General features: G+C 44.3%; 1 protein-coding gene across 5 annotated transcripts in view; it reads right to left on the bottom strand.

The window, feature by feature from the left end:
• TRAPPC9 (trafficking protein particle complex subunit 9) overlaps positions 1–16,711 on the bottom strand; it is a 622,060-nt gene that overhangs the window by 461,620 nt on the left and 143,729 nt on the right. For all 5 annotated transcript variants that reach the window (XM_046642579.1, XM_046642581.1, XM_046642580.1 and 2 more), the window contains 3 exons: positions 14,800–14,926; positions 10,901–11,033; positions 3,679–3,842 (listed from right to left, as the gene is read on the bottom strand). In XM_046642579.1, coding sequence (XP_046498535.1) covers positions 3,679–3,842; positions 10,901–11,033; positions 14,800–14,926 — 424 coding nt within the window. The remainder of the gene's footprint in view (positions 1–3,678; positions 3,843–10,900; positions 11,034–14,799; positions 14,927–16,711) is intronic.

Genomic DNA, 16,711 nt, shown 5'->3' with positions numbered 1-16,711 from the left:
ACAAACACTTGACCTGCAGAAAGGCAGCACTTAGATGGCTAAGAAGAAGCGGAAGGTCTTCCCAGGAAGGACAAACGGTCTGAGCAAAGGAGCAGAGAGACTCACAGGGAGGGGATGGAAGCTCAGTACCTAAGGGGAGCCGCACAATGCATTAGAATCTCAAAGTGATTCGCACACATCTACTTTTTAACCCACTCACCTAAAAGTGAGACAGCCCTACTGCCATTAGTCTCATTCTGTAAATGAGGAAATCCCTTCCCACTGACAATGCTCAGAACTGAGCACCTACTGTGCCAGGCCTGGAAGCAAAAGGGCAAACCCATTCGCTGCCTTTGAGACTCAAACCTGGTTGGAGGGAGAGACGGGTAGACAAGCAATTCAATACTTCGTGTAAGGGCTCCTGCAGAAGCAACTGAGGGTGCTCTGAGACAACAAAGGGGGGGACCCAAGCCTAAGAAGGCTTTCCAGAGAATAACAACTCTCACGGAGTCTCACTCCATGAAACTCTTCCATGTGGAATTAAATGCTCCCTTCTCTGGGTCCACATTATTTTCTTTGTACTGCTATTAGAGTTATTTTATATTTCAAACCCAAAGGAGAAATTAATTGAAGATGAGGTGGCAAAGGGGGTAGGAGCAGAAGTTAGCAAGCTGACTTCTAGGGAGAGGAAATGGTTTATTCAAATTTAAAAGAGACAGCATAAATGTCCAGGAAACTGAAATTAGTTCCTAATGACCAATGTGACTAGAGTTTAAGGGGAGAGGTGGCAAAAGATGAAGCTGAAGTATGGGGCAGAGGCCAGCCCTACAGGAACCTGGGATCAGGGACAACAGGCAGTCATTCAAGGATTTCCAAAGGAGAAAAGCATGAGGATTCAGAAAGAGAAGTAAGTTTGTAATGAATAATGGGCACATGATTATCATTTGGGTTTATTTGAGAAAAGGAAAAGATATTTGCCAGTAGCTAAACTGTGACAAGGTAAATTACAGGAGATGGGAAAAAATTTCACCATTCTAGACTCTGCAGTCTTCTGTCATTCAATATTAGTTCACTTGTTTAAACATCAACCAAACCCTATAACCCCATTAATTAAATTCAGAATACCAGATGAAGGTATCTTATGTCAGAGAGGCATTTTCTACCTAATCTGTATGTGCTTGCCCCTGAAAATAGGAAGGGAAAGGAAGAAAGGATGAGATGAAGGTAGTATCATCAAAATTTCCCAGGGACTAAGGGTACACAAAGTTTTCTTAAACGAGACAAAAAGCAATGACCATCAAAGACAAAAATGACTAGGAGAACCATCTTAAAATTAAGAGCTTCTGTTCCTCCAAAGACACAGCTAAGAGAGTGTAACGGCAACCACAGTGTGGGAGGAGACAGTCACAGATATTTCCAACAAAGAACTCATACTCAGCATATAAAGTCCTATAAGTCAGGAGAGAGGGGGACACAGAGACAGAGAGAGAAGGAAGAACATCCAGTGGGAAAAAAAGACAAATCACTTATACAAAAGAGCATGAGAGTATCCAGAACCACATGAAAGGCGTTCATCTTTGCTGGTCATCAGGAGACTGCAAAGTAAAGCCAGTGTTACCCCATTACACCCCACCCTCACCACCAGAACAGACAAAATGACTACAAATGCCAAGAGAGGACTTGGAGCAATCAGGACTCTCGCTCAACGATGCTGTGAACTGGTACAACCACTTTGGAAAAGTGTTTGGCTCTAAAGCTGAGCACATGTATACCCTACACCCAGTATTCCACTCATGGTGATATATTCAACAGAATGTCTACACAGGTCTTCCAAAATAAGTGCCAAAGTACTCATAACAGTACTTCCTTAACAGTCTCCAGATGAAAACCACCCAAATGTGCTCAATCATTGAATGGATAAATAAGTTGTGGTGCATTCACATAGTACCATATTCTACAGCAATGAGAATAAGCAGAGGTGGTGACAGTGACAGCAACAATAATGGTAGTGGTGATGGTGGTGATAATGTTGGTAATGGTGGCAGTGGTGATGGTGGTGATGATGACGGTGATGGTGATAGCAAGTGGCAGTGGATGTGATGGTTGTGATGGTGGTGGTGGTGATGATGGTGATGATAGTGATGATAGTGATGATTTTGGTGGTGGTGGTAATGGTGGTGATGATGGTGGTAATGGAGATGATAGCGATGGTAGTGATGATTGTGGTGGTGGTGGTAAAGGTGGTGGTGATGGTGGTGGTAGCAGTAATAATAGCAGCTAACAAATCTAAGTGCTAATAATATGCCAAGGACTTGGCATATATTATCTCATTTAATTCTCATAATAATCCTATGACATAGGTACTATTATTAGTGTTATCTTACAGAAGAGGAAAATGCCAAGAGAGGTTAAATTACTTGCCCAGGGGAATACACAGCCAGGAAGTGAGAACCAGGATTTGAACCTAGGCGGCATGTTCCAATGAGGAAAATACAACCTGATCAGCCTTTTCCAAAGAAAAGAGATACAGACAGGGAGAACAGGCAAGACAACAGAGACAGATACATGCTTCATGTCCCCAACACACAGACTTTCATCAAAATCAGTGGGAGAAATACGGAAAAACAAGTTACCCTGAAATTCTCCCCAGAGGGACAAGCTCAGATTAACCATTTCTTGTACAATCCATGTTTCTTCTTTCATAACATAATTTTTTGCACAACAAATTCTCCCAAACTCATCCCTGGGTCTTCCCTCCAGCTGGAACTAATTAGGTGACCTGTGGCTCTCCCTCTAACAAACATTTACTTCACTTGGTTTTTCCCGTTATGATGTCATTAGCAGGAGGAGGGAGCCCTCTGCCAGGGACTATATACACATCCTTTCCTAGAAACTTAACCAGAATCTGTCAAGCTCCCACTTGAGAGCCTGGCTCACCTCACTCCTATATCAAAAGCACATAAACACCCTAAAGTTCTGCTATCTTGCTTTCCCTCTTTTGTCTTTGTCTGGTCTCACTGGCCTTTCTAACTTTTCTAACTTTATTAAATGACCTGATTTTATTTCCACGTATTACTCTTGATAATACTACTCCATTCCCTCCTCCTATACAATATCTTCCCCCTTTGATCTGTTCACTAACCTCCAATACACTAGGTATTCTGCCATATACTGACTCATTCAATTCCTAGAACAACTTTACATGGTAAATACTACCTCCCCTATTTACCCAGGAGAAAACTGAGGCATGTAAAGGATGAAGAGCTAGTAAATGGTGAAGCCAAAATTTCAACACAAGTCTTACAACCCCAAGTTACATGTGCCTTAGAATCAGGAAACAGAGCACCTGCCTTCAAGAGGGAGTGCATAGGTTCTAAGTGCTGAACCCACAGAAAACACTGGGCTGGGTGAGCTATGGGATCCCAGAGCCTACTAATATTTCTATTTACTCATTCATTCAAGAATATTTTTCCCAAGGATCTGATCAACATAAAGAGCACCAGGGATACAAAGGTGCATTCTTTGCTCCATTAACTTCCTTTGTGTGTTCTTCACACATAATTAGAATGCCAGTTTCATGATAGCATCAATTAAAAGGGGAAGAAGCTTTTAGACTCTACACACTAGGTATTCAAAGTGTCTCTTCTGCAAATAAAGAAGATAAACATTTCTGGGGTCAAAACAGCCTGAAATACTGACCTTTGGTGGTGAGAATTTTTGAGGTGACTTCCAGTTTCTCCAGGGGTTCCATTCCAATGTTTTCCAATTTAATGACAAGTTGCTGAGTTTCTCCATTGTACAGCTGGACCGACACATTAGTGGAAATTTCATCACCAGAGGAAGGTTGCAGTGAATGTGCAGATCTAAAATAATAGTAATAAATTTTAAAGAGAAAGAAGAGCAGAAAACCAATGGCATTTTAAAATTGTTCCCATCAAATAAAAGGATCAGCACACTTCTGCATCTCAGAAATGAGCTAGGAACTTTTGGCTTTAAACATGGAACTCAGTACCCGGCTACCAGGTACAGAAGGGTGAATCACCACACGCTGAGTACTCTTTACGTGCAGACTCATCCTGGGTCAATGACGTGTTATCAACATGATCACTCTCACTCGCTCTTAGTTTCTCATGTGTGTGAAGCAAGAAATACTTAATTATTGAAACAATGAATTAATTCAAATGATTCATGAGCATATTGTTCTCTGAAAAAAAAAAAAGTAAGCAATCTCATGCTCAGAATTGCCTTGGGAAAATCCATAGATTTAAGAAGAAACTTGAATCATTCAACTGATAACACAAGGAAGTAGAGCAAAAGAAAAATGAAAAGTATATACAACAGACTCCACGTCATAGGTAAAAGTGAAAAGTGACAAGCAATGCCTGCTGTGACACAGCAGGTGTTACCCTGGGGTCTGTGTCTGTGCAGCCCGGTCCTTGGCACAAGTCAGGTGACGCCACGTGCTACGTGGGAGTGCAGCCCAGCATCTGGAGGCCCCAAAGCTTGCCTGACATCCCCCTGAGGCTCCCAAACCCAGCCCTCGGTCTGAAGCTCTTGCCTGAGTTCCCCTGACTGTCACTTAATCCACAATACTAATTATTCCGGGTGTCTCCTTTCCCAACCCACAGGCAGCAAACCGACTTCTGAGCAAGGAAAGGCTTCTGGTGGCACAATGGGGATAAAAGCCAGCCAACAATGAAGAGAAAGTGTGTGGTAGGTGGTGTGAAAAATCATATACAATGTGCTGGAGAAGTGGGGCCACAAAAGAAAGACAGGAAGTCACCAAAGGAGAAAGGGTCAACATTCTTTCCTGGGATCTGACGAGTTTACTTGGGTATCCATTACCTTCCTCCTTGTACCTGAAGGATTTCCCCAGAAAGCCCCACTGGTCTAAATGTATGTGAGTCCACATCATACACTCAATTGAATCAGAAATGGATTGTGAAATCAACTAAGTAGACTCCTGGCCACAGAACCCAGCAAGTACCCAACAGCCTCTCTGCTGACCAGCTCTTTCTACCTCTGCTCCAGGTCACAGCACAGAAGATCAGTGTCAGATCCAAGTTCTGCTTCCACGCACCACAGAAGAGCTTCATATCCCCATACTATTAGGTCCAAAGGACAGAAAAGAGTGTTCCAGACAGTGCTGGCCTCACACCTCTGCTGTCCAAGGGAAGAGATGATGTTTAAACAAGTTACGCTTATGGAGCCAGTCATGCCCTTCCTGGGGGGCCTCCAATTCCAGGCTTTGATAGAGGAGCTTTTATATGCAAACCACATTTTCAGAAAATAATAGTATAGTGATTCAAGGTGAATTCCTTTGCATTTCATATCTTTAAAGTTGTTCATGAGTCAAGAAATAAACTTTCTCTGTCAAGGAAGGATAAGTGACTCCCATCGTCACTATAAATTTCTTTCCATATTTTAAAACGCAGTCCTTCTCTAGCGAAAGCTATTTGTAGTCAACCTGAACTTGGGGAGAAGGTATTCAGAAAAACTGAAACACGGCCAAGACTAATTACTTTGCATCTCAAACACACAGGACGGCAGCCCCTATGGTACTGTGAGAAAAGAAGGAGAGGAGAAAGCACAGGTGTGACGCAGCGCAGGGCCTGGCCCGGACACAGGCAGATGACTGTCCCAAAGTACAGTGTCCCACACATCATGAGCACTGGAGCTGGGATGAGACAAGAGCCGGCACTGAAAAGGGGCTGAGTCCTAAGTGAGACTTGGCAGTAAGAAGATGGCAGCCATACATGCCCCTAGGTACTCCCAATTCCAACCAAGGTCAGGTCCCCAGGGAGGGGGTCAAGGTCCAGTCTCCTAGGAGGAGATGAGGGCAGAGCTCCTCTGCAGAGAAGAATACATGTTTATGTGGGAATACAGGTTTATGTGGACAAACCTTGGGAGGCAGGTACAAGGTCTATGCCAACAAATCGTCTTTACTAAGGGAGTGGTCCCTGATCTCTTGTCTATGTTGGGTAAGACCACCTCACGACCAAGCAGCATGGAAGCTGCAAGGGAAGCACCAGCGCCTGAGGCCAAGCAAAGCTGACTCCACAGCGACAGGAGCACCACGGCCACACCCCTCTGCCTCCAAGAGATTCCACTCTTCATGCTTCCCCTTGCTCTTGCTTCAGAAAGCAGCTCAGCCCCTGTCCACGTTCACATAAGAGCTCCTCCCTCCAGTTCCCTGAACTCTCTGTGGACAGAGCTGCCACCCTCCTGCATAGGACCACTCTCCCGGCCCCTGCACTAGATCAAAAGCTTTCTGAAGGCAGGGATGATATTTTTATTTCTGTACACTCAGCTCCTAGCCAGATGCCTGGCATATAATGGGTACTCATTAAATATGTGTTGAACAGACTAATAAGCATCTCAAATTTGAACCACCTGTTCAACACAGAAAAGCATCGTAGCAATCAACTACACATAGAGATTCACTGCATACTTAATGGGTACTTCCTAGGTCCCGGCCTTGTGAAACACATCTTCACATTGGCTGCTTGGCCAAGGAGGAGGTGAGAGCATCCGATGACTCATCGCCACACACTGCCCAACCTCAGCCTCCCTCTCCATCCCACCATGCTCATGCTGGCCCTTGAGCAAACCAGCACCCTCCACTCAGGCCTCAGAGTCACTACCCGCTGCCGGGAAGGCTCTGCCACATCCCACCCACTCCCACAGGTCTCTACCCCCATGAAACTTCTGCTCTCGTGAGTATAAAAAGCAGGACCCTACTCGCCACCTTGCCCTGTTTTCTGGATCTGTGGACCTGCCTTTACTGGACATTTCACCTTGCCCTCCTTTGTTCTTTTCATAGCATTTAATTCTACTTCATTACATTCTATATTTGGTTATTTATTTAGTTGACCTACTGTTTGCTTTTTTTCGGCATATTTTTCCTCGCTTGATTATTTGGCCAATTTTTTTGAATCTTGTAAGGCCCAACTGAAACATTATATTCTCTATGAAGACTTCCTGAACCCCCAAAGGGAGAGTGAACCTCCCCTCTTCCTGTTTTCACACTACAGGAGCACTCAGCGAATTTGACTGTAGTCAGTCTATCTCCCCTCCAGACGTGAGCTCCTACAAGAGGAGAGGCCTAAGTCAGGGCATTTCTTATTAATTGCTAATCCTCTAGCACAATGCCTAGAGGGCTTGGTAGGCATCTATAAATGTGAGTGAATTTAATGAGCCAGTCACAGGGATATTTATGTTAGATTAATTACAAACAACACTCAAAGAATAGTCACTTTTATTTCAGAAAATCTCCTTAGCAAAATATATGCATTATGTACAAATTTTAAAAGAAATAAAAAACAAACATTTTAACTCCAAATTGGAACACTGACACAGGGACCTCTCTTCTCTGCCTCTATTCTCTCACTGAGGAAAAGCCCCAGCAGGGAATGCTGGGACCCGCACTGGACCCTGGGATCCGGGATCCGTGCTCCACGGGGCGTGAAAGCCGGCTGTGGCGCAGGTTTCCTCCTTGAGAGGTAAGAGATACCCCAAGAACAAGTGGACAGCCAGAGGGGGAGGGAAACCAGGAGGGAAAGGAGGGAGGCAGAGAGCAAGAGCTCCATGTCCCTTGTCTGGCATACACCCGCTGCCTTACACAGCTGGAGAGAACCTTTGAGATGGCCTTACTAGCAGCACAAATGACACTGTCACCTTCTCCCAAAACATTTTTCCCTTTGGAATAGCCCTCTTACTCAGTACTTTTGTACCTTAAACCACGCCCCCCTTACTGGCAAGCTGAGGGTTCACCCAGCATGGGGCAGGCACAATCGTGTGACCTTGACCGCCAGCTCTCTCATCTCTCACCTTCAGTTCAGGCTCCTCACATGAGCCCAGGAGCATGTGCCTGGAATCGTGGCCTGAGGCTTGTGTCATCCACAACCCAGCACCAGTCGGTGCTGCAGTGTTACGGGGAGCAGCGGAAGGCTACAGAGGAGGAAGCCTGAGCCGGGGGGCTACAGATTCGCCTGTTCAGCTAACACATGCTCGGAGGCAGCCCACGCCCAGGGAGCTCCGGAGTCCCCATGCCCAGAGCAAAGATAAGAATGTCCTCCTGAGGCTGCCTTGGGCTCACCTGAGATCAGTACTCCATGCTAAAGACCCCAAAATTCATTCTTTAAAATAGCTTAATCAAGGTATAATTTACATACCATGAAATTCACTTGTTTTAGGTATACGATTTAATCATTTTTGGTAAATTTACAAAGTTGTACCACCATCATTGATATTCAGTTTTAAAACATTTCCATCACCCCCAAGAGAGCCCTCGTGCCCATTTGCGGTCAATCCTGCTCCCGCTCTGAGCCCTAGGCAATGACTGGTCTGCTCTGTCTCGAGAGATCTGCCTTTTCTGGACATTTCATATAAATGGAATCATATACTACATGGCCTTTGGCATCTGGCTTCTTTCCCTTTTTTTCTTCTTCTCCTTTCTGAGGCTCATCTACCTGGGGCATGTATCAGGAGTGCATTCCTTCTTCTTGCTGAGCAGTCCTCTGTCGGATAGATGTACCACGTTTTGTTTATCCATTCACCAGTTGATGAACATTTGGGCTCTTTCCACTTTTTTGGCAATTATAAATAATGCTGCCGTGAACATTCATGTACACATTTCTGTGTTGATATACGTTTTCATGTCTTGGGTAGATACCGAGGATTTGAATTATTGGATCATACGGTAAATTTATGTTTAGCTCTTTAAGAAAATGCCAAAATATCTTCCAAAGGGATGTATCATTTTACACTCCCATCAGCAGTGTAGGAGGGCTCTAGTTTCTCCGCCACCTTACAACACTCGCTATGGTCTTTTGATTACAACCACCCTAGTGGATGTGAACTGGAATCTCATTGTGGTGCCAGTTCCACAAAGACTAAAGACGTCGGGCATCTTTCCAGGCTGCTTATTAACTATTCACACGTCTTTTGTGGTGAAATTTCCATTCAGATCTTTAGCCAGTTTTTAGAACAGGTCCCTTGTCTCCTATTATTGAGTCTTAGGAGCTCTTTACATGAATATAAGCTCGTATCAGATATGTGATTTGCAAATATTTTCTCCCACTCTGTGACTTGTCTTTTCATTTCCCTAATGGTGTCTTTGAAGTTTTAATTTTGATAAAGTTCAATTCATCAATGTTTCCTTTTATGGATCTTGCTTTTGATGTCATATCAAAGAACTCTTTGCCTAAGCCAAGGTCACGAAGATTTTCTCCTATGTTTTCTTCTAAAAGTTTTGTACTTTTAGTTCTCACAATTAGTTCTATGATCCTTTTGAGTTAATTTTTTTCTGCATTTCATTTTATTCCCCAATCACATGATGCTTTCTCCCATCTCTCTGGTTTCTCATAGACTGCTCCCTTTGTTAGAAAATTCTCCAGCCTATCCATTTTACATGGCTAATTCCTCCTCCCTCACCTCTCACATCACACTTGGTGTCGCCTCCATGAAGGAATCTTCCCTCAGGCTCTACGATCTCCCACAGCCCCATCAGAGTTCCGACAATAGTGGACCATGACTGTTTGGCTACCTGTCAATCCCTCCCACTTGACTGTAACTTCTTGAGAAGGCAAGGAGCAGGACTACTGTGTCCACTCTCACAGCCCTGGCCTCTAGCACAGTGCCTGGAACCAAAAAGGGCCATTAAGTATGTGAATGAGCTTTTAAAACATTTTGGAAAATCCCAAGATACCCTTTATAAAAACAGCCAAACAAACAAACATTAAAGCATTATTCAGGGGCCAGCCCCATGGCCGAGTGGTTAAGTTTGCACGCTCTGCTTTGGTGGTCCAGGGTTTCGCTGGTTCAGATCCTGGATGCAGACATGGCACTGCTCATCAGGCCATGCTGAAGTGGCGTCCCACATAGCACAACCATAGGCAATCACAACTAGAATATACAACTATGTACTGGGGGGCTTTAGGAGGAAGAAGAAAAGAAAAACAGATTGGCAACAGTTGTTAGCTCAGGTGCCAATCTTAAAAAAAAAAGCATTATTCATAAGAGCAAAAACTGAGACAATCCCAAATTCCAATAGCAAGGATGAATGGTGATGCAATTTTGAGATGTCTTTATAATGTACTTTTTGAAGCAATCAAAATAGAAATTTTTTTAGCTTATGTTATATGGTTAGGCAAAAAGTAATCTATGATGCTACATGTAAGACACTACGATCTCAATTATTCAAACATAAACTTTTTTTAAAAAAAAGGACAGATAGGGGGCTGGCCTGGTGGCACAGTGGTTAAGTTCACATGTTCTGCTTCGGTGGCCCGGGGTTTGCTGTTCTGATCTGGGGTGTGGACCTCTGCACCGCCTATCAAGCTATGCTGTGGTAGGCGTCCCATATATAAAGTAGAGGAAGATGGGCACAGATGTGAGCTCAGGGCCAGTCTTCCTCAGCAAAAAGAGGAGGATTGGTGGCAGATGTTAGCTCAGGGCTAATCTTCCTCAAAAAAAAAAAAAATACAGACAGATAAACACTGGAAGGAAATGCCACAAAGCATTAACGGTAATTGCTTCTGGGACTCCTGAGATTTATTTCCCTTTCTTTTTATGCTTTCTTATAATGCTTTAAAAAAAAAAAAAGTATTTTTTAAAAGATAAGAGTTTTTTCTTAAATTCCCTAAAACCTTAATCGTTTTTCACAAAAATCATGATTCCAAAGGTTAATTTCACATTTTCTTCTGTTCTTGGTAAGAAACACTTCCACTTTGTTCCAGTTCCCTTTAAGCAAAGCATAGTGCCCATACGTCACCTTGAAAAAACCCTTGCCCATATTCTGGTCATAAAAATGACAGATTAACTCAAACTGTTGGTGAGATTAAAAAGTGTATAACTAAAAAATATTCTTAAGTGCCATTTCTAGTCAGAAAGTAGACACTTGTGCTCTCAGTGTGCCTACCTGGGCAGAGAAGTGCTGATCTGGAGTCTGGGCAGAGCAGGAATGACTTCGACTGTGGAGCCGCTGGTCTTTATTCCCGGGAGGTTGTCCAGCAAACAGTCACTAAAGACACCAAAGACCGTGGTATGGTAACCTGGGAAACAAAAGAAAAAGCTTCGCACCACCTGGCAAGGCTTCGTGTCTCATGCCCAGGGCTGAAGGCAGCCCCGGGCTCGTGAAAGGAGAGCGGGGTCCCTTTCTGAACACCTGAGTTCAGTTCAGATTCAGGCCCCATCACCTGCTAGTCTCACCCACAGGCCCCGCACTCAACCCCAAAGGCCCCTGGCTTCCTCATACAGAGAGAGGAGACGGTAAGAGCACCTGCATTACTCCTTCACAAGCGGACTGGGTCCTAACTAAGTGTGTATGTGAAAGTCTTTGTAGACTATAAATCTCTATGCATCTTAAAAATTAGTATCTCATCCCTTTATCAATTTGCTTTTCAAATGTATCCATCTCTAAAATGAGAACAATAGCTGGTATTCCTTTCCAGGGCATAACGTGACTTAATAAGTATTTGAAAAATGATTCAAAATCTTCTGTTGAGAGATGAAAGTTCAGGAGCCAATCATTGTTATTGTAACTACTACGTGATATGGCAAATGAGCTGTATGTGTACAAGTGCTATAATTTAAGATTAGCAAATTTTCCATGCAAAAAAACCCACCCCATGGGTTAGATAAGCACTTGAAATTGTTTAAGCAAAACTGTAAAATGGCTTTTGAAATTTCAAGAGATAATTATTATAAACAATACTCACTGTGTAACAAAATTAAACAATACCCGATGGCTAAATGCCTACGGCAACAACTTTTCTACCTTCATATTAAATGGTTACGAACTAAACAGAAAAGAAAGCTGTTAGCTCAAGGGCAAATTAGGGCCCTTGAACGCTCCACTTACCTTCTGCCAGTTTTAAACTGGTCTCTCAACTTAAAATAACTCCAATTTACAGCACCCACACTTCCTTCTTTTTGAAGGATGTTTCTTAAAAGACTTCCTTAATTTAACTTGCAAACATTTTCCTCCCCAGGAACCCACATCTGGCACTAATGCCCCCTCATATTTTTCTTTCTATAAAACCTGATTTGATGTGGTTTTGTCTGCTGAGCAAACTTTGGTTTCCATTTCTTAATTAAAAACAACCATTTTCCTTTTCTTACCCATTGCTTAAAATGACTGCATATAAACCCAAAATCTGATGACCAGTCCTCTGTGTTATGTCTGATAATACAGGACCAGCCCTTTCCACTTCATATATGACGTGTGCCAAAAATGAACTCTAACTAGTCTGTACCAGGGATAAACAGCCAAAAACTTTGTTACTAAGGCTCTGAACCTTACTCCTCCAGGAACCTACTGATTATTGGTTGTGTGTTACTCTGAACCAAGCCTTTCAGTCCTAGTTATTTCCTCTCTAATCTCTCTCCTTTGCTCCAAACCCGGCCACAACTGTGGTCCTACCTTTGTCCCTGGACTATCACAATAGCTTCGTAGTTGGTCTCCCTGCCTTCAGTCTTGCCCATCTCCAGCCCCTTCTCCATAAAGCAGCCTCAGGGGTCTCTCTGAACTGCCAGTCTGACCAGATCACTCCTCCTTTCAAACAATACAGCAGTCCCATCGCCCCAGGAGAAAGCCAACATCCCTCGGCATGATTTACAAGGCCCTTCTGGGTCTACCTTCCCAGCCTCATCTCTACCACCCCTCCGCCTCGGACCAGTTACTCTGAGCCAACTCCAGTTCCCCAACACACTGTGTCCTCTCTTACAACCGGGTCTCTGGACCTGTTGCTCTTTCTGCCTGGAAGCCCCTCTACTCCCTGCCCATTCATTCAGATAATTCCTAGTTGGCCTTCAAACCTCAGGGTCACTTACTAGGAGAAGTTCATCTGGACCCACTCTCCCCTTCTGGGTCACCTCTCCAGCGTGTTCCCATAAGCTGTGTGCTTGGCCCCACCTCAGCACATGCTGCCACACGTCAGAACCTAGGATGGCAGCTGCCTCATGGCTTCATAGAGAACACCCTTTCCCAGAAACGTCTCTTCTGTAGCCAACAAATATCTACTGAAAACCTACTACGTGCCAGGTGCCGAGGATCCAGCTGAGCAAGACGACAAGACCAGCAAGGTGAAGGCCAGCAAGCAACTGCACTTAGTGACATGAAGGAAGGACATGCACAGAGTATCACAGGAGCACTGAGCAGGGACCTGATCCAGCACAGAGAAGCTGAGCATGGCCTCCAAGAGGAAAGGAAGTCTGAGCTGAGAAGCGGAGAAGCACGGGAGCCAGCCAAGTGTGGGAGCACACCAAGAGAAGGAAAAGCACGGGCGAAGGCCTGGAGAGCTCGGCACGTTTCCAGAAGTAAAAGGCGTCTATGAGAGTGGAGTGTAACCCAGGAGACAAGGGGCAAAGAGGAGATTGCAGGGGCCAGACCACACAAGACTTACAATCAAGAGATGACACGATTGGATTTACACTGCAGAAAGGCCACTTGGCTACAGGATGGAAAATAGATTTATTAGTAAGCAAGACTTGAGGCAGAAAGACCAGTCCTGATGCTTTTGTGACAAACCCTATAAGAGGGTCACGTTCTGTGGAGTGGCTGTGGAGGTGACGAAGAGCATTGATGACACAGTCAGTGACGTGGGGGTGAGTGTGAGAGAGTGAGGGGAGTTAAGGATGACTCCTAAGTATCTGGTTAGGGCACCTGGCTAGACGGTGATGCCCTGACTGAGACGGGACCACAGGGAAGCGGCAGCTTCAGGGAAGAGGGGATGTGCTCTGGTTGGGATACGTTGTACATGACGTGCCTATGAGACAGCAAAGGAGATAGCTGGTTAGCAGCTGGATACGCAGGTTCAGAAAAGGGGTCTGGACAGGAGACTTGGCCCCAGGAATTGGCAGCATATAGATCAGACCTGAAGCCAGAAAAGTGGATGAGACTGACAGGATTACCAGAGCTGGCATGCTGAGAAAGGAGGGGAGGGAGGAGAAGAGGAAAGGGAGGGAATACAGGGGAGAGGAAGAAGGGGGGAGGGGGGCAGGACCAGGTTTAGGGGAAGGAAGGAGAGGAAACGGAAGCAGAGGGAGCAGGAGAGGGAGGAAAGGACAGAAGCGGGGCCACGAGTAACACCGTTTTAAGGGTCAGGCTGTAGCAGCGGCACCTGCAGAAGAGACTGACGGAAAAGGAAGGCGGGAGAGGCAGCAGAAAACCAGAGGGTGTGCCATCACAGACACCAGGAGACAGAGCACCAGGAAGGAGGCGGGCAGTGGGGCCAAAGGGTGCTGAGCAGTGAAGTTCAACAGAAACCAAAAAGCAGGCACCGGATTTAGCTGGAAAATTACTGCTAGCGACGTCAGTGAGAGCAGTTCTGGTGAAGTAATGAGGGCCAAACCCAGGATGCAGTGGGTTCGAGAACCAATATAGAGGTGGAAAAGTGGATTCAGCGTGTACAGATGGGTCTCTGAAGAGATCTGGCTGAGAATGGGAGGCAGAAGATCAAGCCACAGTGAGAGGAAACCGTGGCATCGGGAGGGCTTAACTGGAGTGGGAGAACCTTAGAGCATGTTTGCAGGCGCATTGGAAGGAGTCAGCAGACAGGAGAACGGTGAAGATGAGGGAGAGGCGAGGGGCGAGGAGGCCAGGACGCAGAGTCAGGACCCTCCCGCTGCAACAGGAGCACGGCACCACATCCTGCACACTCAACACGTTTCACGTCGCATCCCAAAGAACTGCAATCTCCCCATAATGTTCTAACTGGCTGGGACCACAGCGCCGGGTGACCGGTGACAGGCCTTAGTGAGGCAGTACAGGAGTTCAGCAGTTTTACTCCAACTGAATCAGAAAGAAATTCTCCTTACCATTCACAGTAATCGTTCCAGTCGTCTGTGGGACCCCAACGAGCGTCACTGGGTAAAGACCAGATTCAGCAGGAAGGGAAAGCGCCGCCGGGAGAGACTCGAACTCCACGCCACTCGTGAGGAGCCCCTAAAGCAAGTGACGGAGTAACATGAACAAGCACGGCCCAAACCCACCACTGTTACAGCCAGTTCCAAACTAGCCACTGTGCACCTGCCTACAGGCAGGCTCCAGGACTGCTGGAATGAAACGGCTTGTATAGAATCCAGAGAGAACTGCAGATAGTGTGATAACACAAAACAGTCTCAAAATGGAAAGCAGCATGGGGGCCTGAACAACAATTCCATCTTGATATTAGCCCTGATTGCTGTATTTTTTATCTTTCCTTTGTTTTGTTGTGTTACCAAATGGAAATGTCAAAAAAAGAAAAAAAATAAAGTGTGGAAATACATCATCCATTAATCTCCCTCTGGTGCATCTATGAATTATCGATTCATTTCAATATGTGCCAGGTACTGTGCTTGGCAGTGAACAAGACAGATCCCCTGGCCTCAAGGAGCTGCCCCCTGACTGGAAACAATGCAGGGTGGTCAGTGCTCAGGACTTCTCCTCAGTATTGTAATAGAGTGCTGCCCAGTGCAATAAGGCCAGAAAAAGCATACAGTTATTCATAAAAACCAAAACTATGAACACAGAACACCCTACGGAACCTACAACGAAACTTGAACTAACAAGTGCATTTAGCAAAGTGACAAAGTCAGTATAGAAAAAAGCAAATGCATTTCTATAATCTAGCAATAAACAATTAGAAAATAAAATGTAAAAAATACCATTGACAAGAGATTTTAAAAAATCAACTATCTTGGAATAAATCTAATGAATGATGTGTAAGATTTCCCCACTGAAATATAGAGAACATTATCTACAGAGATAAATTAAAGATGACAAAATGAAGGAGAGATCCTGGATTCCTTCTAGTAGGTTTGTTTACCATAGTGCTATGGTCAACGCAACCCTGAAAGTCTTTTAGTTTACAGGACTGAGCAGGTGAGAACGTGCTGATGTTGTTGTGAGCCCAAGTTCTCACGCTGGAAGAAAGGGCACAGACACAGAATGGAGGAAGGCAGGAAAGAACATTATGGAGATAGATTAGAATGGGAGGCATCACTGTGAAGACGGGATTTATAAAATGTGTATTTGCACTGTGTGTATGCATGCATATGGGCATGTGTGCATATATATACACATGTGCAGATGTATGCATGTAGGGATATATGTAAGTACACGCATGCATACTTTTCCTAACGCTTTCTACAGAAAGCAGGCAGAAGCAAAGACACTCTAGTAGCAATGAGCACACTTGTGCCCAGATTTTGAGCAAAAGTGTGAAGTTATCTAACAATGTATAGAACACATGTGGTGGGCAAGAGTGAAAGCAGAGAAACCACTTAGGAGGCTGTGGTCTCTAGGCAAAATATATTGGCATTTTATTTCTTTTTAAGATAGCTAAAGCAAATATGGCCAACTGTTAAAATTTTCTAAAAGTGGATGGTGGATATATGAATGTTTCTTAGTCCCTGTAACATTTATGTATTTGAAATATTCCATAATTTTTTTAATTTTTAATTTTTAAAAATTTTAAATTTTTTTAAATTTTTAATATTTAATTTTCAAAATTCTGACCATGATTTGTGGGCTATCTCCTAGTGATAATTTTTATTTTATTATTTGTTCTTCCTGATTTTTTATAATAAACACATATTACTTTTAAACCCAACAAAAATGAAAGCCACTTTTTAAGACAAAAAATACGTAAGAAAGAGTAGCAGGCATATGATACTTTGACCACTTCGGGGAAAATTCTGTAAACCACTATTATTCTCTGTTTAGGCCAAGAGGCACAAGTCACTAAAA

Source organism: Equus quagga, chromosome 16 (assembly GCF_021613505.1).
Source record: "Equus quagga isolate Etosha38 chromosome 16, UCLA_HA_Equagga_1.0, whole genome shotgun sequence".
In the NCBI taxonomy this organism is placed as follows: domain Eukaryota; kingdom Metazoa; phylum Chordata; class Mammalia; order Perissodactyla; family Equidae; genus Equus; species Equus quagga.
Note: the sequence above shows the minus strand (reverse complement) of the source record. Positions and strands in the feature narration are given on the sequence as shown.